At 42.1% G+C, this 22,700-nt stretch overlaps 1 protein-coding gene across 3 annotated transcripts in view; it reads left to right on the top strand.

Moving 5' to 3' along the window:
- The window catches only part of TMEM168 (transmembrane protein 168), a 30,674-nt gene extending 16,782 nt beyond the window's left edge, over positions 1 to 13,892 (top strand). For 2 of the 3 annotated variants that reach the window (XM_074903112.1, XM_074903113.1), the window contains exons 3-5: positions 347 to 489; positions 5,160 to 5,434; positions 9,745 to 13,892. In XM_074903112.1, the coding sequence (XP_074759213.1) occupies positions 347 to 489; positions 5,160 to 5,434; positions 9,745 to 10,292 (966 nt within the window). In that variant the 3' untranslated portion in view covers positions 10,293 to 13,892. The remainder of the gene's footprint in view (positions 1 to 346; positions 490 to 5,159; positions 5,435 to 9,744) is intronic. The other variant, XR_012633428.1, reaches the window with a different exon arrangement.
- The last annotated feature ends 8,808 nt before the right edge of the window (positions 13,893 to 22,700 follow it).

Below are 22,700 nucleotides of genomic sequence, written 5' to 3'. Positions count from 1 at the left end.
TTACAGATATTTTACACACATAAATAATTCTGTGGCATTTGATTTTCCTGCTTAAATGGGTAAAGCTAAGCTGTGATCTAAGTCCTGTGCTGTTAATGTTTTCAAATACATTCCTTTCAGAAGAGTGATCCCTGCTTACCAGCCACCTTCTCCCCAGGTCTTTCATTTGCCTTTAGAGTACTTCACCATGTAATATGTGGAAAAATAATAACTATATAATATGTACAATAACTTGCATGTTTCAGGACCTAATTACATGTGATCACAGGGGATTATTCATAAACTATAACCAACAGACAGGAAGGATTTTTCATGCAATATCTAAATCTCTCAATTTTCTTTTTAGCCAACCAATGGGATCTTCATGAGTGCATTTCTCATCGTTTTACCTCTGGAGTCCATGGCTCATGGGCTGTTCCATGAGCTGGGAAACTGCTTGGGAGGAACGTGTGTTGGGTATGCTGTTGTGATTCCCACCAACTTTTGCAGGTATTGTTACCATGTATTTTAAGTTCACAGTAGCGTAAATGTACTGTTAGCTCATAGAGGCAATCCAGTGCTGTTGCTCATAATTTTCAATAATTAAATACTAATTTAAATAATAGGCAGATTTTGTATTTTTCCTTTTTCTCACCTTCCAAAAAGAATAAGTAACTCCATCTCCACCTTTTTATATGTATTTAATTTGCTTTTCGAAAGCCAGTGAATGCACACAAGTCTGTGGGACCGGATGGGTTACACCCAAGGGTGCTGAAAGAGTTGGCAGATCTGCTCGCCAAGCTGCTGTCCATGATTTACCTGAAGTCATGGCTAACTGGGGAGGTCCCATTGGACTGGAGGGTGGCAAATGTGACACCCATCTACAAGAGAGGCAGAAAGGAGGATCGGGGAAACTATAGACCTGTCAGTCTGACCTCGGTGACAGGGAAGGTCATGGAGCAGGTCATCTCGGGTGCCACTACAGGTCATATAATGGACAACCAGGGGATCAGGCCTAGTCAGCATGGGTTTATGAAAGGCAGGTCCTGCCTGACAAACCTGATCTCCTTGTACGACAAGGCAACCTGCTTATTGGATGAGGGAAAGGTTGTGGATGTTGTCTACCTCGACTTTAGTAAGGCCTTTGACACCGTTTCCCACAGCATTCTCCTGGTGAAACTGACTGCTTGCGGCTTGGATGGGCACACGCTTCACTGGGTAAAAAACTGTCTGGACGGCCGGGCCCAGAGAGTTGTGGTGAACGGAGTTAAATCCAGCTGGCAGCCGGTCACGAGTGGCGTCCCCCAGGGCTCAGTTTTGGGGCCACTCCTGTTTAACATCCTTATTGATGATCTGGACGAGGGGATCGAGTGCACCCTCAGTCAGTTTGCAGATGACACCCAGTTGGGTGGGAGTGTTGATCTGCTCGAGGGTAGGGAGGCTCTGCAGAGAGACCTGGACAGGCTGGAGCCATGGGCTGAGGCCAACTGGGGGAGTTTCCGTAAGACCAAATGCCGGGGGCTGCCCTTGGGCCACAACAACCCCCAGCAGCGCTACAGGCTTGGGGAGGAGTGGCTGGAGAGCTGCCAGTCAGAGAGGGACCTGGGGGGGTTGATTGACAGCCGCCTGAACAGGAGCCAGCAGTGTGCCCAGGGGGCCAAGAAGGCCAATGGCATCCTGGCTTGTGTCAGCAGTAGCGTGGCCAGCAGGGACAGGGAAGGGATCTTACCCCTGGACTCGGCACTGGTGAGGCCGCCCCTCAATTCCTGTGTTCAGTTTTGGGCCCCTCACGACAAAAAGGACATTGAATGACTCGAGCGTGTCCACAGAAGGGCAGCGAAGCTGGTGCAGGTGTCCTGATCCAGTGTCAGGGAAGGTTTCAATACGATCCCAAGAGCAAGAATAAGACACAAACGACGTCAAATGCCATAATCCCAAAGCAGGTTATTATCATTAAAAAGGTGAAAGGGGGTAGCGATAGGACAGAATGGAAGGAAAAGGTAGAAATAAAGCAAGGATGTGGGATAGGGCTGCAAGAACAGTCACCACCATGGATCCAGCGGCGTCCCGTTGGTCCTCAGTCTTCAGGTCTTCAGTGGTGGATGCACACAGATCTAGCTTCGATGATGGATCTACAAAAAGCGAGATTTTCTGCTGCCTTTTTAAGTTCATCATACCTGCTGATCAGCATATCTGCTCGCCTTTTGTTTTTTTTTTTTCTCTGGTCCAACAGGTTTTGTTGCATCCAGCTTCAAGGGCAGGAACGTTTGGCTCTTGTCAGTTCATTAGCAATGCAGGCATGGGGTCTGGCCTACACAATAGAGCCACAGATGGCTACAGGATGGGGCCAGCTCAGCACACCTCTGCCCCTTTGAGGCCTACCTAAAGAGTCCGCAGGGAAGTGGGGGAGTGCATCCTTCAATACACTCCCGCTTCTCTGGGCAGCATCCCCCAGACCAATTCACAGGCCGCAGCAGCTTCTCTTGGAGGTTTGCACAGACACAAGCAAGCTTTGAGACAGCCATAGGACATTTCAGTCCCTCACAGCAGAGTCTGGAGCACAGGTCGTACAAGGAGCGGCTGAGGGAACTTGGGGTGTTTAGTCTGGAGAAGAGGAGGCTGAGGGGAGACCTCATCACCCTCTACAGCTCCCTGAAAGGAGGGTGCAGAGAGCTGGGGATGAGTCTCTTTCAGCAAGTAATAAGCGATAGGCAAGAAGTAATGGCCTCAAGTTGCACCAGGGAAGGTTTAAACTGGATATTAGGAAGCATTTCTTTACAGAACAGGTTGTTGGGCATTGGAGTGGGCTGCCCAGGGAGGTGGTGGAGTCCCCATCCCTGGAGGTGTTTAAGAGTCGGGTTGACATAGCACTGAGGATGTGGTGTAGTTGGGAACTGTCAGTGGTAGGTAAATGGTTGGACTGGATGATCTTCAAGATCTTTTCCCACCTAGACGATTCTGTGATTTACTCACTGGTCATACATATAGGCAGATTCCACAGTCTATCTCATGCAAGTGAGAAGGCATTTGAGTGCAGATATTTTACATGAGGAGATTTAATAAACCAAATAGGTCAGTTCAAAACAATTTTGAATTCTATTAAATGAGATTCTGTCTACATTTAGAGGACATTGAAATTAGATTTGCGAGTGGACTAAATGTCAGTTACTGGTATTGTGAATTTACAGCTGATTTTTGTTCCAATATAAGTGTCACCAGATGCGAAATGCTTGGGGGTGGAGGGATTTTACTATTACTATTTGCCCATTTGTGTGTTTTTCTTACAAGCTTTAAATTTTCAAATACTATTTTAGCCATATAATTAAAAGTGTATACTTTTTTTTGGTAAAAAATAAGCAAAAACTATGTAAGTTATCTATTGCAGTTACAAGAGAGACACAGTAGTAATTTGAAATGAGAGGCTTTAAAAAACTGGCCAGCTTGAGTATGTGTAAAGGATTCAGTGGATAGGGAAAAAAATTAACAGGCAAAGAAACAGAAGGTAGCATGCTGATCTTAGATTGCTGTATCTTAAACAGTGTAAAATACAGTAAAAACAAAGTTTTTGAGTTTCTGATCTACTGTCTTCAGCTGTGCACTCTTAAAAAACTCCTACATAGTCAATTACTGTTAGGCATTAAAAAAAACTTTTCAAAATTTACATTACAATATAAACACACTATTTTTATTTCCATGGCAACAATTCTTTCATTGTATTATATTGCTCTGGCTCTGGCAGTTCCCCCTAATTTTTGAGTGAATGGGATACTCTTGAGCAACTATTTAGGACCTGACAGAACTAAACTTCCTTATTAACAAAGCTTACTGTTTCACTAATGGGCCCAGTCTTTGCTTGTGGAGACAAACAGTAATGATGCTGTGTTCAGTATAATTGTAGCAGTGGAACGTTAGCCTTTATGAAGGCACTAGACCAGTGAGGTGCAAAATTCAATTAGCTAGACCAATGAAGAAACCGGGTAGCTTTACACACTGACTAGCGAATGAAATACATGAAGAATGCATACATACATGCATATATATAAAAAACAGAAGTCACGTTTTGTATTAGTAGATTAAGATCATCTCCATATTTTCACCCACAAAACCTCGTCATGTCTGTAGCTGAGCATAAGGCAGCCAGTTTGGTATAGCTGTCCATCATACTCCTTACGATTATTACATTGGCTGAAGAGTGACGAATGTATTTCTTTTTCTCAAAATACACCCTGAAGAGTGCTCCCATAATTGGGTGTGTTGCAAGACCGTATCTCTTACTGTCATGATTAATGAATAGCTATGTTGACTTGAAAAAAAAGTGTGTATGTATTTTAATATATATTTTATATATATTTTCTATATTATATATGGAAAGAGAGTATATATAGAAATACAATACAATGAATATGCATCTATAACAAAAGAGTCCAAGGGACTCTTCTGTTATATATGCATATTCATGTGTGTACACACACACACACACACATATATATATATATATACACATATATACATGCACAAACATCTATAAATACATGGTTCATTCCCGGTCTAGTTTGTAATTTTCCTTGAACTTTTTTAAGCTGTTAATACTGTTATCTGAAACGCATTTCTTATGCTGAAAGATCAGCATCTGAACAGCACACACAAGTAAGAAGTAGTGTATTTGTGCGAGTACCATATTAAATAAAGGCTAGTTTGGAACAGAGAGAAACTAATTCAGAATATCTGAGCAAAATGTGTACCTGGCTTTCTCTTTAATCTAGAATTGAAAACTAATTTACATGATGTTCTGTGTAGATTAGCACTCATTCTCCCTGCCCCTCTTTTCAGTTGTGTGTGAAAAAGTGCCTGTCAGAAGACAGTACTTTCTGTGGGACTTAATGAAATTGTTGAAGCCTACCTAGCGTGTTCACATCACAGCTCCTCTCTCTCTCCCTCTTTCTCTCAGCTGCAGGAATAGCATGGGGTTGAGTAAGGATTATGCTTTGAAGTGAAGAAGTGTGACAGAAGAGTGGGGGAGATAGTGGTCCCTCACTCAAATACAGTATTTTGAATTGTTTATAAACCGTAAAGTTCACGTTAATTTGAATTTAGAACAGCACTAAAATCACCAATTGCTAGAGGCCACTAAGCAGGAAATAAGTATAAATCATAATCACAGCTATTTTTCTTCTCTTTAGTCCTGATGGCCAACCAACTCTTCTTCCACCTGAGCATGTACAAGAGTTAAATCTGAGATCTACCGGCATGCTTAATGCCATCCAAAGATTTTTTGCTTATCACATGATTGAAACATATGGTTGTGACTACTCTACAAGTGGACTGACCTTTGATACCCTTCACTCCAAGATCAAGTCTTTTCTTGAACTTCGGACAGCAGATGGACCCAGACATGATACCTACATTTTATATTACAGTGGTCACTCACATGGCACTGGTGAATGGGCACTGGCAGGTAACTAGTTTTCTTATTAATGGTTTTGGTATTGATAAACTTTCCCAATCAATTAATTTGTTCTTTAAAGAATCATACTGGATCACAAAACTTTGATGTTTTGGTCACATTTATTATCTGATAGTTCAGAATGGCAACCACCACTCTTTGAAGAACAGGTTCATACAAGCTCCTGGCAGGGAAGGAAGGAAGGGTAATATACAAGCATGGCTTTTAAGAGATTCAGGGGCTACAAGGAATTATCAAAATAGGCAAGGTTGCAGGATGACTACCTCTGCTAGTGGAGAGAATGAAGAAATGCTGAAGCCCTTTTTGTATGCAGATATAAAGAAGCAGCTCTTTCCTTACCTTGCTGTGTATGAGGGTCAGGTATGTTTCTTCATGAACATCTATGTCAATCTAGTATTTAGTCCCTTTGATAAAAATCCTTTTGCAACTAACTAATCTCACACTTGTTCTCAAAATTGCCTAAATATTGTTGACTCCAAATATATGCTTACAAGTCTAAACATGATTTCATATTCCCCTTACAATTCAACAAATTTTCTTCAAAAATCACTTTTTTCCCCAGAAAAGTAAAGTGGAAATGACACCCTCCTGCTCTAAAGACAGATTTCCCTTGTCTTTGGAGGAATATTTGTTCACTGTAATGAACAAGCATAATTTCTTCTCATTCCATGGACATGGCAGAGTGAATTATACAGTGTTCTATGTCACTGTGTCAGTTAGGCTGCCACGAAGGGCTGCATTCATGTCCTGAAGATGTGCTCTGTTTTTTTTTTTTTATAAGATAGAATCAATAAAATAAGTAGGAGGCAGGTGTACAATCCATACTAGAAAAGCAGGTCTTCAAACATATAGCAAACCTTGTATCATGAAAACAGCTATGGTTTGCTGACAGCCTGGAGTTTGGGAGTCACGCAGTGCAGCCTCAAGACTACAAACCCCTATGTAAAGGGCCTGTTTAATGCCTTGCCATATGGTTAGCATAAACTTCACCATTTTCGCTTTTCTTGGCCTGTTTTTGATCTCTTTATAATGAGTGGTCCTATCTCAACTGTATTTTTTGATAAACCTACCAAAGTTTTCAAATCATTGGTAGATTTAGCCTTGCTCTTCTGCTGGAACTGGGCTTCTGAGGTTGCTGTGTGCAAAAAGTGAATCTTTTAGTAAATGCATTGAAAATTTACAACTTTTTTTCTTCCTGGGACAGAATTAATTCTCTTGGATAGCACTCTACCTGCAGGCTCCTGGCTGTCACAGTTTCTCTCCAGGGGCATGTGCCTTCAACAGTGTACACAGATACTAGCTTTGTGTCTGGTCCTGCTGAGGTGTTCAGGCACTGGTCACTTTTTGTCTGGAGGCCGTATGCCTGCTTTGGTGCAACTCCATGCCCAAACTGTTAGACCTGCTGAAGAGCAACATGTGTTTTTTTCTCAGAGGCTTCATCTGTGTCAGCTGTACTCTGACCTTAGCACGAGTGATGTACTGCAGTGTATGTCAGGGTAGATGAATGACTTCTCTGACAATAGGGTGGTTTGTCCATAGGAGCAGTTGCCTCTCTGTGCAGTTGTTGAGTCTGTGCACACATTGTCTGAAGCAGGCTAGCAGCAGAACTCTGCCTCCCACCCATGGCTCTGTCTGGCAGCATTGACACAGTTAGCTTTCTAGCACCTACAGACCCAAATGTTGCTCCAAAATTGGGCAGCTTCCGGCCCAGTCCTGGCTTACATCTGGCCAGCCTGGATATAGTGTGACAGGGGAGCTCAGGTCTCTGTATGCCTGTTCAGGTAGTTGTAGCCTAAATTAAACTCCGCCTTCACTTTTAGGATAAGGGCCAATGTAACCATTAAAATAAAACTAAAGTTTCTGTGCTGAAAGATACATCTTTTAAATGCAGTGGTGTTCAGCGTTCTCACAAAGCTCATTTTCAGTTCTCTGTCCAAGCACACCTTCAGCTTCTACTTGAAGATACATATAGTCACATAAAGGAGAGGAACAGGCACCTCTGTCACATGTCTTGCATCCTTTTTCATTATTAATTTTAGATAAATCATGGAGTGTAATGTCATACTCCTTCCAGATAGCACTGCTCCTGAATGTAGCTTGAAGTATAAACTGAAAAGATGAAGGCTGTTTGATTGTGTAATTGTACTGCATGTAATGGACAGTGGCGTTTCATGACAGATGGAACATTTGGTCATCAGCTTCTGTAATGTGTACTGTCCTCTGACCTCTGGAGAGGATGAAGAGAGATGGCAACAATGAAATACAACATTTGTATGTAATAGAAAAAGTAGTGTCTCACTGCCGGCTTATGCCATGATATGGCACAGCAGCAGCAGTGCAATCTTTGCTTTGTAATGACATCTTTTAAAGGAGGCTTACTGGATTTATTAGTTCATTAACGATGTTCCTCTGTTGTTGGAAGCTGAGATGCAACACAGTAGTGTATAAAAGAAACTGCTAACTAGTCATGCATAAAATATGAGCAGTCAAATGACCTGGGAGGTCATATTCTCTGAGTGAAGGCAAAAGCAAGAGCTGGGCTAATGAAGCTTTGTCTCTGCTGCTGAAACTGTAAGCATAACTGCCTGTGAAACCTGCCAGAGAGCCAGATGTGGCCAGACACATCAATTTCTTACGCAACTTGGTGCCTAAATCTTGCTCTGGCTGATAAGCCCATGCGTTTGAGGTCAGTAGGGTTAGAAGCTGGAGCATGTGTTTGTGAGCGTGTGTATGAAGGATGAGATGGTTTTCTTCAGGTGTTTCTGTCCAGTAGTGTTTTGAAATCACCTGCACCCCTGCATAGTTACACTAAAATAAAGGGGTTTTATAAGCCTTTAAAACATAAACAAAGAAATTTTTACTGCTAATTGACTCAAAAGGCTTACCTAGAACACAGGAACTGCTTCTGTATAAGTCTCCGCTTTAAATAACTACAGCAATTTGGGGATCATGTACCAAGACAAGTCATTACTTGTCTTGCATATTAAGATTTTTCTTGGTAATAAGTTTTCCAGGTTTGCATTTTTTTTGAGGAAGTTGTAGCCCTGAATTTTGCTTTTATTTTAACTGCAAAAGCATGCTTAAAGCTGTAACTCTGAGCTATTAATTTGAAGCACACTTTAGTCAGCCCTTAGAGGTAGAAATGTAAATGCTGAAATATGTAGTTATTTTGTTTGAGATTCATCTATGCAGTTAAATTCCTACTAACAAGATTTTAAACACTGCTAAATGTACTTATATTCCACAATGAAAAATCAGTATGGAATTAAAATGCAGTTATTTTAAATGACATTTTTCTACCTTTCTTCTAAAAGTTGTCTTTTTTAAAGTTGACATTTTCAGACTAGAATGTTTTTGTGGTAAATCTGTATAATAGCTCCAACCTGCCAACACCTAGACGTATCAGTTCTTCACATTAATAATCACTGTAGAGCCAATGGAAATTTATTCACCAGTTTGCAAGATGTTTTCCATAGGCACTTGAGTAAGTAGTCTGCTTTACAAAGCTACGTAGATCCTGCAGTATCTGTTACACTTTAGCAGGATTCCCCACGATAGGTAACTTGGTTTAATTTAGAATCTGCTCTTTGAAAACATTGTTGGAGCAAGACCTGAGATGGAACATGAGAAGTTGGACACTGTAGTTGTTTTCTGTGCTGATAGGAAGTAAATATTGTGAAAAAATTCCTATGAGATTTTTGTTTCATTGAGTTGTAAATCCATACCAATTTTAATTTTCTTGAAGCTCTGAAGATGACTATCTATAGAATGAATATCCCCATTTCTGTTCATGTGAATTTTTACAGCCAAAGCGATGGTTGTGCCTGTAGGTGGCTTTCTTGTTGTGCTTTGAAACTGTTAGCATGTGTTGTGTTCAAAAGTCCCCTCTTTCCCTTAAAAGAGGAGTTCTTTTTAATACTAATAAAAACATTTTAAGAAGAGACCTTTTTTTTTTCCTTAAAGTTATTAAGATTTAATACAAAATAAACTCTATTTCAGGCTTTTTTTCCTTGTTTAGCTATTTCCAGATTTCTTCAGTAGGCTGTATTTTCTTTCACTCTGTGAGAGAAGTCCTTTTTTTTTTTTAAAATCAGTGGTCTCATCTGCTACAGCAAGTCAGGTGGAATCAGTTCATACATCTGTGGAGACCTGCAACATCTACAAACAGGGAGGATCAGTTGAAAACTTCTGTTATATACGTCCAGGTTGTTAAAATAAGGGATTCTTGCAACCCGCAGTCAAAATTCTACAGAGGTTTCTGTTTCTTCATCTAATACTAAATCTTTTTTTCCATGTGGCAGGGGGTGATGCTTTACGACTTGACACGCTTTTGGAGTGGTGGAGAGAAAAGAACGGCACTTTTTGTTCTCGACTCATCATTGTTTTAGACTGTGAGAACTCTCAGCCTTGGGTTAAAGAAGTAAGAAAAGTAAATGACCAGTATGTTGCCGTGCAAGGAGCAGAAATGGCCAGAGTTGTAGACATCGAGGAAGCAGACCCTCCACAGCTTGGTGACTTCACCAGGCAGTGGGTTGAGTACAACTGTAACCCCGACAGCAACATCAGCTGGTCCGAAAAGGGCCGTACAGTGAAAGCGGCCTATGGTGTGTCAAAACGCTGGAGCGACTACACTTTGCATTTGCCAACGGGAAGTGATGTTGCCAAACACTGGATGATATACTTCCCACGCATCACCTATCCATTAGTACATTTGGCAAACTGGTTTTGTGGTCTCAATCTGTTCTGGGTCTGTAAAGTGTGCTTTAGGTGCTTGAAAAGACTGAAAATGAGTTGGTTTCTTCCCACAGTGCTGGACACAGGACAGGGTTTCAAACTCGTCAAATCCTAATTAGCAACCAAAGAGAACATGAAGTGAGAGCTCTGGGAACTTTCTCACTCTACCATACTTACAAATTTTTATATGACTATTTTTCTCTGAAAAAGTCTGCTACACTCACTTTATTGAGTTCTTTGTGCAGCTACAGTATATGCAACAGTTAGAAATCACAATCTTAAACAGAGGAGGGTAGGACTATGATGTTTGAGTTTTGTTACTGGTCTGTATATACATAGGTAAGAGACTTATTTAATATGACTGTGCATTTTGGAGACAATTCGCATGTTCACATGCATTACTTAAAGCAGCCTTTGCTCAGAGTCACTAGTTTGATGGACAACAGCTCCTGTGAACGTTATAGCATGTTTATTTGCCATTTATATCTACTATAAGGTTCAAATACAGGAGAGTAACCAAGCTAATATTCAAATCAGTTCATATGTCCTTGAAATTATATGGTGAGGTCAAGGGTATTATAAAACAGCACTGAGCCAAAAAAATAGAAGAATGAATAGCCATTGTAGGTAAGTAGCTACCAAGATTATTTGCTTTTACATCTTCAGCCCCTGCCTCAGTTCTCTACTGCCATCAGTGGAAATTTGCCACAGAAAACATGGAAATCAGACAACCCTCTGATGTTCTGATGCTGCTTGGGAAAATGTTTTCTGAAGTGCAGTTTTAAAAACTTTTCAGTGTTACTTTCAAAATTCAGCATCTTGCTGGTGATCTGTCTTTTTTTTTTTTTTTTTTGTAAATATTCCCAGTAGTTAATTCATATATGGAATAAGAAGTGCACTGATAGTTTTTCTGTCACCTGTTAGGGTGATTCTGTCTTTTCTAGCCTCTTGTTTGTATTTTGAAAAGCTACCCTGAAGAAAAAAAAAAAAAAGCAAAACCCAAGGAATTTAACAAAAAAATAATCCATAGATAAAAAATGGAACTATAAGTGTTGCCTTGCTTCCATATTTATCTGAAGTCTTTGCTGTGCCTAAAACCTTGATTCTGTAAAATGCTGAGTACAGGACTGGACCAAGGAGTTCATTATCTATTAAAACCACAAGCAAAGTTTTTCAGAAAAAATGGATTATTCCCTTAGGACAGGAGTGAATCCTGAGTACTCCTCAACTGTTTTCCCAGACACGAGATCCTAATCTTAATCTTTCCATTTACAGAGACTCTAGAAATCCTGTTCTGGCCTTTCCTCTTTAGTCAGAGAAGTTGCATAGCTTTCTGATCTCATTTTCTCAAATACAGAAAATAAGGAGTGTAACAACTAAATGGCTAAGACAGTACAATTTGTAGTGGGTTTTTGCATATGTGTGTGCAATCCAGTAGACCTAGAGTTTACATTTTCCTGTTTCCATTAGTATTTTAATCAAAATGTTAGGCATTAGCTGATATTTGTTTAAAATATAACTTACTATTTTTTTAAAAATAGATACATGAAAATACTCTAGGAGCTCTTTAAGTCATTGCCATCAAGGGTTTTTCTAATTCCATGTGAACTGAATTAGAGAATCTGCTAGCACTGATATCTGTTACTAACTCCTGAAAATAAAATGTGTGATTAATTTGAGATCTGCAAGAGCCAGAGTAATTTACACCCACTAACTTCAAAATGGTGATTTTTGTAGGATTTACAAGTGACAGCCACTAAGTTTCTTCTTTAGTGTGTATTACACAACTTTGTTTAGTGAGACACCACCCCCCACCCTGCTTTGCTTTTCTCCATCCCATTACATAAAGTGAAAAGGGGATAAAGAAATGAGAGACGAGATATCCTAACAAGACTCAGTTCCATTGGGTCTTCTCTAAGTAAATGCTGTGATTGCAGCTCTGTCACGGATTTGAGAGGTGGCTTTTCTCAGTAAGAACAGAGGCGCCATCTATCTTCAGGTATCCAGCTTAAGTCCCTAACATGGGAGCCTGAGGTAGGAGTCAACTCATTTAAATTCAGATGTCTGAAAGCTAGACTTCTGAATCCATGCTAGTGACCTGAAGTGCTCCACTACTCATTAACAGATAAAAATAAATATTTCCAGAGGAAGACTCATTTGATGTCTATTTTAAGATTAATTTTCCTGTGATTGTGCCTATTTGATTTGTTTTGGGTTTGTTTTCATATGCCAAAGGTGGAGCAAACAAATACCTTATGTCAGTTCAATAACCTTAGAGCACTTCTAAGTCATCCTCAGGAACCTGGGCTGAGTACCTAAGCTCCTTGTACAAGCATGTAAGTTGGATACTTGAAGTTAGGCTGAACGAGCATCTGTCAAGTTGCAGAAAAGTAGCACTGCCTCCTCTGCAGAAGTAATTTTCAGCTATTTCTGGTCATCAACCCTTGAGAGAAGAAAGATTGCATAAAGGCAGTCATTTGGTTTGTAAAATCATCATTAATTTGACTTCTATTTCAGTAAAAGTTCATCTGGTCATATCATAAAGTGTTTCAACTTGAGCGCTACTTTTTAAGGAAGTCCCCATAAAGCAACACTGTAATACCTGATAGTCCCCCTGTGAACATTTGAAAGTCAAGAAGTTAGTCCTTTCTGGTTTGGAAAAGCTTTGAAATTCAATCAACCATAATACTTACTGTTAATTATAATGGGTAAATCTCACTCTGTACCTGCCACTGTTACACTTTTACGGACATCATCTGTTTGTTTCTTTTTGTAGAAAAAAGGGAGGAACAAAAGTGTGCGACTCCTGACCTGTCCTGAGACTGTGAGCAGTATCCGCTCTGCAGTGCAGTGATGGACCTAGCTTTGGGAGGAATGAACACAACAATTGGTGCTGATCTTTGGCCTCTGTTCATTAAATGGTTTCCAGCTTACTTACCAAACTGTTAGATTTTCTCTAGGATAGACTGGGTGATCTTCAGCAGTTTGCTGAAAGTTAGATAAAGAGTTAACTAAAAGTATAGCAAAAGAAGTATTTGCAAAACTAATGTGTTTGTAGAGTTGTTTCAGTTTCCTCAATGAAAGAACTCTGTAGTTTTCTGAATTTGAAAGTTTTAAGCTGAGGTATTCCTACTTTTGATTTTGTTATTTTTTTAAACAGCAAAGGCATGGTGAAAATGCTGTTTTAAACTAAAAGAAATGTTTACAGCCATTGAAAGGATGAGGCCTTTCTGAACAAAGAGACTTGTCTTGTGTGTTTCAAAATACAGTATAACCAGGGCTGTGGGATGAGGAGCCTCAGGAATTCAACAGTGTTAATTCTCCACTTCTACACTGACTAGTATCAAGGTGTTCTACCATGACCCACGTTCCCAGGTGGAGTTTTTCCCCAACTCCTGGTGCTCACACGCCCCTGCAGGTCTCTGCCTGGCCCTGGGTGTGCCTGAGGGACAGTGCACCAGGAGCTCCTAATCCCAGTGAGCAGTTATCCCTCTGCTGTTCCCTGCATGAAATACAGGGCCAACACCTGACAGAGGAATTTAAATCTAATTCCAAAGAATGTTACATATGCTATCAGTTATGTACAAGTTATTTTTCTTTAGTGGTAACATGCTTAGAAATTGTCTGGATGGAGAAAATGTAGATTTTTTTTTTTAGAGGATTGTCTCTACTGTATATTCAGACATTTTGTTATAAAGATTATTACAAATTTGTACACAGTAGTAATGTTATATTGACTTTGTTTCGTTTACCTCCTGTATAGTATCAGCCTTGCTGAAACATGCAAATGCACTAAGTCCAACAAATTTAAGTCTTTAAAAGGAATTTGAATTGCAAATTCACAGTAGTATTTTTCTCTGAACAAGTATTGGGGAAAAAAGCCATTCTTCTTTTTTTGCACTACCAGAGTTACATATTTGCTGTTCCTTATGCTTTGTATGCCTTGTGATTGTTGTTGTCCAGCCTTCAGTTCAAATTTTTCCCTGAAATAATTTTTTCACCTTTATTAAGTTTTCCCTTTATTTTGCAAAGGCATAATTAATGCTATGCTAGCTGTAAAGCACCTCTATTGCCAGCAGCAGACAATGTAACTGGGTTAATTTTCTTGTTTATAAATACCTTTCTGTGGGAAGATTTTTACTGGACGTACCAATTTTAGATCTGTAAATAGGGGGGGTTTTGTGTGTATTTGTGATATTACTTAAATATATTTTGCTGGTTTGGGTGCTCATTTCCATTTCATGTTTTTGTTTATGCCTTGATTACTTCCCAAATTTCTGTGCTCCCTCTTGAATTACATGGGGGGTTTCTGTACAGCTTGTTTTAGAGTTGTTTTTTTTTTACCTAGAAATTGCAAGCGAGTTTACTGAAACTACCCTAAGGATTATTTGTAGTTTAACAATTTAATAGAAATGAGAAATACTAGTTTACATTATTAATACCTTTCATCTTGTCATTTTTTGTCACTTAGTCAACAAACTAGTAAAAACACGGTTTATACTTTGAGACATTATTTTATAGAGACTTAATTGAAGACTTCATTTACATGAGTATTTGTATTTAGTCAAACTTGTCATCTCCAGTAAGGTCAAGTTAATGGAGGGTTCCTGTCTGAGTGAGATCAAGCCTTGGAGATGTAGTAGAAGGAAACTTACACTGCAGATCTGCACATCTGCTCCTCTCAAAAACTGCTGAGGAGGTTCCTGCACTCCCTCCTCATGAAACAGTCCCAGCATTACTCCTAACAAGCCAGGGCTTGTTAGGTGAAGACTTTGGTGGGAAATGGAGAAGAAGCAGAGATTTTAGTGTGACAAGGTGTGTTGGGCATGTCAGTGGTAAGCCAGTGCCCAGAGCTGCAGTGAAGGGCACTGCACCATTGCAGTGCTTTTAACACATTAACAAGTTGAATACAATGAAGATATAGTGGCACTTTTTTTTATGGGGTTTTTTTACCAGAAGGAATTTAGTTTTGATTCATCCTTCTAATTCATGATTGAATCCATTATTTCTTCAACTTACTCATCAGTGTTCCTTTTTCATTAAATTTCTGTAGATCCTTTTTGTTCAATCTCAAATTCAGAGGTAACCCTAGAGAGCAATGCAGCTCACCCTCAGTGCTGCCTGTGCACCTGTTCTAAGTCTGTTCAAATGGAGTCAGGCAACCCAAAGTTTTTCTGCATCCATGGCACTGGGTTTGGGCTTTTTGGAGGGGTTTATGGTCAATTTTGGGTGACCTAGGAAAGAAAAATCAGTGTAAATAGCCATATGAATGTTCAAATAACATTTCTTCTTAGGTGCTGTTATATATATTATTGTTGGAAAGCAAGTCTAGCAGAAAAATTCAAGCACATTGATTTGGAGAAAGAAGTGCGTAAGGACTTTGATGAGTGTTCTCTGCTGCACCAGCACTGCACTTGGCTGGTCTCCATCGGCTCTTGAATATGTCGCCCACTACCACTGTGGAGTAAAACACAAATATGCTGTTATCACTGTATTATGCTGGAGACCAGAAAGCCTGATCCAATAAAGACCCTCGGTATTGCAGAGCTCACCTTGAGAGATTCACAATGAGTAGGGCTTCCTCACACAATCCGATGCACGCCTTAGGCATTTGTGAAGGATTTGTCACCCTGAAAAGCAGCAGTCAGGCTCTTTGGGATGCTGAGTAGGAAGCTGTTCCCAACAGGTGCCTGCAGCATCCAGCTCCTTACAGCCAGTGATACAGAACTTTAAAATTTCACTCCTCATCAGCACTGAATTATTTTCTCTATATAGTAATTATATAGCCACTTCCAAGTGTCGTGAAACATTTTTGGCTCTTACCTCAGATACCACTCTGCACAGAGCTAGGGAACTGCCTGTGCTGACTCATGCTTGTGCTGAAGCTGGTGGAGAAATGCAGCCAGCTCTGTTGATTACAGACAGTTCTATAGTTAATGGCTGCTAAAATAAATTGCTGTGAACCTGATTTTGCCATTCCACAGATGCAAAGCCAGGATACTGTAAGACAGTCTGTTTCAGGACTATAAAAGAGATGACGGCTTCCTTTGCAAATCAAAGAGAACAGCCTGATTCAGAGATTGGCAATAGCCAGAAGAGAAGTAGAAACTTTCAGCAAAAAAAAGTGTTTGCTTTATAAATTGTGTATAAAGTCCCTAGATACCATGGTACTAAGTACATTATAAATGCATAAGAGGTCCATTAAGGGAGATGGGAAGGGGGAAAAAAACCTGGCAAATTAGGTTTATATAGCTGAAAGCCCTAAAGATTTCTTATGCCTTGTGAAAGAGTATAAAGATTTTTATCCTTAGAGAGAGGTTACTTCTTTTCCCAAGAAGGAAAGGGCAGAAGAAAAGAAGAAACTAAAAAAAAGAAGCCAAGAGGAAAAGTAATACTGTCAGATGAGTGAGATTCAGCACTGTGGCCAGGAGAATGGGATTCACAGGCCTAAAATCTAGAAGCTTCAGAACTTATCAGTTTTGTTTCTTACAGAGGTGGCCTGTGTGTACTATCATCCTACCTTCCAAACGAGGGCAACAGCATCCAGACTGCCTACTGAACACATCCCACACCAGCTCCCAGGCCCTGTCAGGGAAAGCTGTTGGCCTGGCCAGAAGTATGCTGTGGCTCATCCTAACAAACCAACAGGATAGACGGGCAAGTTTCCACTCTGAGCTCATGTCCTGGCACAATTTAATTTACTGTTATAAATATGGCTTCTAAAAAACAATTATTATTATAATTTTAATACAGTGACTGAAACCAGAGAATGCTGTACATCTACAGCTGGTTGAGATGGGGGGCTTTTATAGTTCAAAGTCAGTAGTGGATGTTATATACCCTCAGGCATGTTCCAACAGCAATGTTTGTGCATGAAAGATCTGCTGTGGCACTGAAGAAGGTTCACTGTCTTGTGCTGTCGCTGGTGAGGAAGATGGCTCAGAACCCTGGAGCCAGGTGTCTGCCTCTGTTTCGTTTCTATTGTCAGGTGAGTGTCACGTCCTGCTCAGACGAGGGGGACAAGTGACTCAGATTCGCAAATCCCCAATGGAGCAGACAACAAGTCTCCAAGTCCAAACATTTATTAACTACCCACAATATACTAATTGAACACGTGACAATTGGCTAAGTATATAGCAAGTTGTGGCGAGCAATACAATATGCCTTGCATTTCTTAATGGAAAAAGGAAAAGAGGAAGATAGAGGGAATGGGGAAATACAGATCACTGGTCTGGGTTCCTGCGCTGATCCTGCCGGCCAGGGTTCCAGGAGGCGACCATCTTTTTCACTGGCATCCGTCTTCTTAGCTTCACTGCACTCTCCAGGGCCCCCCCTTTCTTCCCCCCCTTAATTTATACACATTTTCCCTGGGTCTGTCCCCTAGGTCGACCCACAGACCTACGTATCCCATGCATGGGGAGGGGTAAGGTGTTCCATGGGATGATGTAATTAGCATGATCATGTTAGCCCTCGTTAGCATATTGAGGGGTGTTAACTTTAATATGCATTTCGTGGATAATGAAGCAAAGGTCATTCACCGGACACATGGCCCTTGAAATTTCACCAGGTGCCCCAGAGCAGAGCTGTCCTGTCTCCACAGGGCTCCCTCCTCCAGCTGCATCTTGTGTTATTCAGACAGCCTTATCAGCTTCGACCTCCACAGAATGCACTCTGTGACTCAGAGTTTTGTCTTGTGAGTGTTTGAGGTATTTCTTCAATCAGCCTCAACTTTTGCTTTCCCAGGCTGTTTTTCTTAGTTTCTCACAGGCCTGGTTTCTCATCTCTCACAGTGAGTCTCCAGATGCTTCTCTGGATGAGGAAATATGGTACCTTCCCAGCTGAATTTGAAGCAGGTTTCTAATATCTAAAATCACTCAGTGAAATAAATTGTTTAAAGATCGAGCATGTTCTGATAAGAGATTTGGTGAATGCAGACAGAATACAGTGGTGGCATACACGGACAAGGTACATGAACCACAGAAGGATGGAAAGTGCAGCTGGAAAGGGAGAAAGAAGCCCTGTAAAGGAACCACATCCTGCTTGTCCTGTACTCAGATGTACCACAGGACTGCTTGATTTAGGGCAGAAAGTAAAATATTTTGTAATTCCTGCTTGTTTGGCATAGGCGTATAAAGATAACTACCAGGAAGGATTCAGATGACTGACCTACAGCCTACCTCATCTACAAATACAGAAAGTGCTAACAGCCCAGCAGTCAGGAGGTTGCCCCTATCTGAAGCCAGAACAGACTGGTTCCACCCACAAGTGGAAGTAAACTTCTGGACCAGCCTGCTCTTGATTCACAAAAATGTGTACATTAACACCAGAAGTAGCTGATGGAGACTTGTAATAGATGTACCGACTCTAGAGGCCTCTCCAGTTCTGGATAAGCAGTTTGTCCTGCCGAGGATGCTGGACTTAAGCTTAGCAAGTGTGGGGCTCCTGGGAATCTACTCCAAAGCTCCTAATGCATACTATAAAATTATTATTTGGGGGGGGGCGGGGTGTGTGGAATTTATAAGGGGGGAAAAAAACTCAAAACCCAATCACCTGAAAAGGCAGTATTTTCTGGAATTCATTGCTGTGCATCAGCTGCCCTGTGGCTCTTCTGAGGAAACAACAAAAGGAATTGATGGCAGCTGGGAAATTGCTACTCACAATTGCACAGTGAACTATCGCCACTGAAAATTTAGCAATTCTCACTTGCATATATCCTGGAGAGGTTTGTTGGTCGTTGCATGATGCTAGATATCAAGTTGCAGCTGCAGTACTGTTACCATAGTTCATTTTCTAATTCTTTCCCCAGCTCTTCACTAAATAACCGTAATAGTTAAGCTATGAGTCCTGCCAGAGGGTGTTGCAGATGCTTATATAGATTAAAGAGCTCTAGGACAGACTCTTAGGAGACAGCTGCACCACAGGCTCTGAGACACAAAGCTAGTTACCCAACTTCAGGACTCCTCTCAGCCGCAAACTTTTTGACCCATTCTTGCAGCTCATCCCATTTTTGGCCACTCTAAGAAACATGGTGCCAGACTGGATGGGGATCCAGACCCAATGTGGCTGCTCTCATTTTACCTTCTCCTCCCCAAAAAAAGCCCTCAAGCCTCCTGTCTACTCAGTAAGCAAAGCATGGAACAGCCCCCAAGACCAGCACACTGCCAGATGGTGTCTACTGTGTGTCGCCTCATGGCTGACAGAGCGTGACAGTGCAGGTATCTATATTTAAGGATCCCAGGATCCTTATGATCAGTCAGTAAAATCCCCTGGAACCATAAACACTGAAAGTATGTTCATCTCTAGGTCCATATTAGATTGTAGGACAGTCACGGTGTGACCCCAAATGCACACAGTTGTGTCAGTCTGCTGATTCAACCTGTAGAACTGAAGAAAATACCCCAAAATATCACTTTGAGGAGAGAATTTATTCCCTTTTTGCTGTCTCTTGTCTTCTAGTTACAGCTATTGCTCTTTATATTTCCAGCGATCATAGGATGGTTTCAGTTGTGTTCGTTACAGTTTCGATGTCTTCAGAATTTATGAGGCACTCAGCTTTAGACCACAAAAAAGAAGTAAGTCAAAACCGGTCACAAAGCTGTCAGTTCCCAGCTCATTCCAGCTCATCCATCTTTCATTTTTCAGTTATTTATTTGGTTGTCTTTCCCACAGCAAAAATCCCAGTTTGAGTGCTGTAGCTCAGATACAGCTCCTATTCAAGCCATCAGATTTATCCCAAACCCCACTCAGATGAAGCCACGATGAGGACGGTACCATGAGAGGGCAAGGGAATAACGACCAAGCTTGCAGGGAGTGAAAGCATCCCAGCGCTCATGTGGGAGCATCCTGTATCTGTACAGCTCCAGACACCCATGTCAGTGCTTCTGTCAGTCCATATAGCCTACGGTCTGATAAACATTGGTTTGTTTACTGAAAAGTCAAAGGGAGATGTAACAGTCTTCAAAACTGATTTTGTGGGATAAAAAGTAGGACCCGGCTAGTGATTTTTTACTAAACATCATCCTGCCTTCTAATCAAATCCAACCCAGCTTTTAGCCCTCTGTTAGGGTTTCCTCAGCATACAGAAATGGCTCCTTCCCTCACCTGAGTTATTTGCAGCCTCACATGCATTGCACAGCAAGCCTGCGTGTTTGGGTGTGCACAACCCTAGAGAAGAGCTGCCCTCCTGAGAAACCCTGCTGGGCATTGCCCTTCCTCCAGGAGAAAGGGGGGGCAGCTTCAGAGTCTTCACCTACTATCGGCGCATGGTGTGAAGGTGTGGTGCTGCCCCAAATCCAGGATTTCAAGCCTTCATATATAGAAGGTAAGGCATGGAAGGAGGCCTCCAAGGCCACCAGCAAGACAGGATGTGATTGATGAATTGTCAGTAACATCAACTGAAAGCCCAGCCACAGATGGGTAAGCAGCTTGGGACCGAGAACTGTGAAGTCCATTCTGGAGTTAAATGTTCAAGTTAATTTCTGGAGTCTTGTTTCACCATTAAAATGGTATTTTAAAACCGTACAGAGGGAGAGAGAAGAAGAAGGCGGCAAGAAGCCTGATTGAAACTACCCACAGTAAGGCTGTTGGTTGGCACTAAGGTCACATTCAGAGCAGTTTGCAGTGAATGGGCACAAGATTCAGATCACACGTGATTTCAGTGCTTACACCTCATCTTCCCAGAGCCCCATCTGAACTCTGTGCCAGTTCCTGCATTTGTCAATGAAATGCCAGTATTCCCTCAGTTCTGCTCCTGCATCCAGCTGGAAGTCTGCAGGGGGCTGTGTAGCAAACCACCCAGCTCAGAGTTACGAGCACCTTCAAGACCATACAGTGTTACCCTCTTCATCTCTGTATTGGGTTTGGGTGGCGAGGTTTGGGTAGCTGGGAGGCTACAGGGGTGGCTTCTGTGAGAAGCTGCTAGAAGCTTCCCCTGTGTCCAACACAGTCAATGCCAGCCGGCTCCAAGACAGACCCACTGCTGGCCAAGGCCGAGTGATGGTAGTAGTGCTTCTGAGATAATTAAGAAAAGGGGGGGGGGGGGGGGGGGGGAGTGGGATGTGGGAGAGCACTTGCAGCCAGAGAGAGGAGAATATATGAGAGAATCAACCGTGCAGACACGCAGATCAGTGAGGAAGGAGGGGGGGTTGTTGCTCCAGGCTCTGGAGCAGAGATTCCCCTGCAGCCCGCGGTGCAGCCCGTGGTGAGGCAGCTGTGCCCTGCAGCCCGGGGAGGCCCATGGTGGGGCAGATCTCCACCTGCAGCCCATGGAGGACCCCACGCCAGGGCAGGTGGATGCCCCAAGGAGGCTGTGACCCCGTGGGAAGCCCACGCTGGAGCAGGCTCCTGGCAGGACCTGTGGCCCCGTGGAGAGAGGAGCCCACGCTGGAGCAGGTTTGCTGGCAGGACTTGTGACCCCGTGGGGGACCCTCGCTGGGGCAGTCTGTGCCTGAAGGACTGCACCCCCTGGGAGGGAACCATGCTGGAGCGGTTCGTGAAGAACCGCAGCCCATGGGAAGGACTCACATTGGAGAAATTCACGGAGGACTGTCCCCTGTGTAAGGGACCCCACACTGCAGCAGGGGAAGAGTGTGAGGAGTCCTCCCCCAGAGGAGGAAGGAGCAGCAGAGACATTGGGTGATGAACTGACCACAACCCCCATTCCCTGTCCCCCTGTGCTTCTTGTGGGGAGGAGGTAGAGAAATCGGGAGTGAAGTTAAGCCCCAGAAGGGAGGGGTGGGGGGAAGGTGTTTTAAGATACAGTTTTATTTCCTAGTACCCTTCTCTGATTTGACTAGTAATAAATTAATTTCCCCAAGTCAAGTCTGTTTTGCCAGTCATGGTAATTGCTGAGTGATGTCCCTGTCCTTACCTTGATCCACAAGCTTTTTTTTTATATTTTCTCCCCGTCTCCAGCTGAGGAGTGGAGTGATAGAGCGCCTGGTGTCCAGTCAATGTCAACCCATCACAATCTTGCCCTTGTGAGTACAATTAGACAAGACCTCCAAACATGTGCTCTAAACAAGAGCTGGTAAGAGGGGGAAGAGACTTTCCCATTTAACTAGATGACTGGTTCCAGTATTCACTGAGCACATTGAAAACCTGCCTCTATTGCCAACACTGCAGCTACTTTAAATGGTATTTAAAGATATTTGGGATTAGGCTTCCCCACTCAAGAGAGTGTGATACTCTTGAGTACAGCGCATCACTTTCTTTGAGCTAACCCACCACACCACGTGAAGTGAAACGCTTTTGCAATGAGGACTGAAAAAGATGCTCCACCAGAGACTACTGTAACATCGGGTGGGAGGTGCTGTTCTCACTGAGCAGCCACGGGAAGTGAACTGTGACCACCCACATCATGGGGGAATAGCTGTAAATACCAAGTTTGGAGTAAATAAGAAAATTCCTGTCTCCTTGCCAAACAGCTGTTGATATATTAGGGTAAGGGGGTGTAAGGTTCCAGGAGCAGCTTGTCCTTGTGTACAACAAATCCCATCCTGTACAGCCTCGTGGTGTTCGCAGG

This window comes from Athene noctua, chromosome 3 (genome assembly GCF_965140245.1).
Source record: "Athene noctua chromosome 3, bAthNoc1.hap1.1, whole genome shotgun sequence".
Taxonomy (NCBI): Eukaryota; Metazoa; Chordata; class Aves; order Strigiformes; family Strigidae; genus Athene; species Athene noctua.
This window is presented reverse-complemented; position numbering and strand designations above follow the sequence as displayed.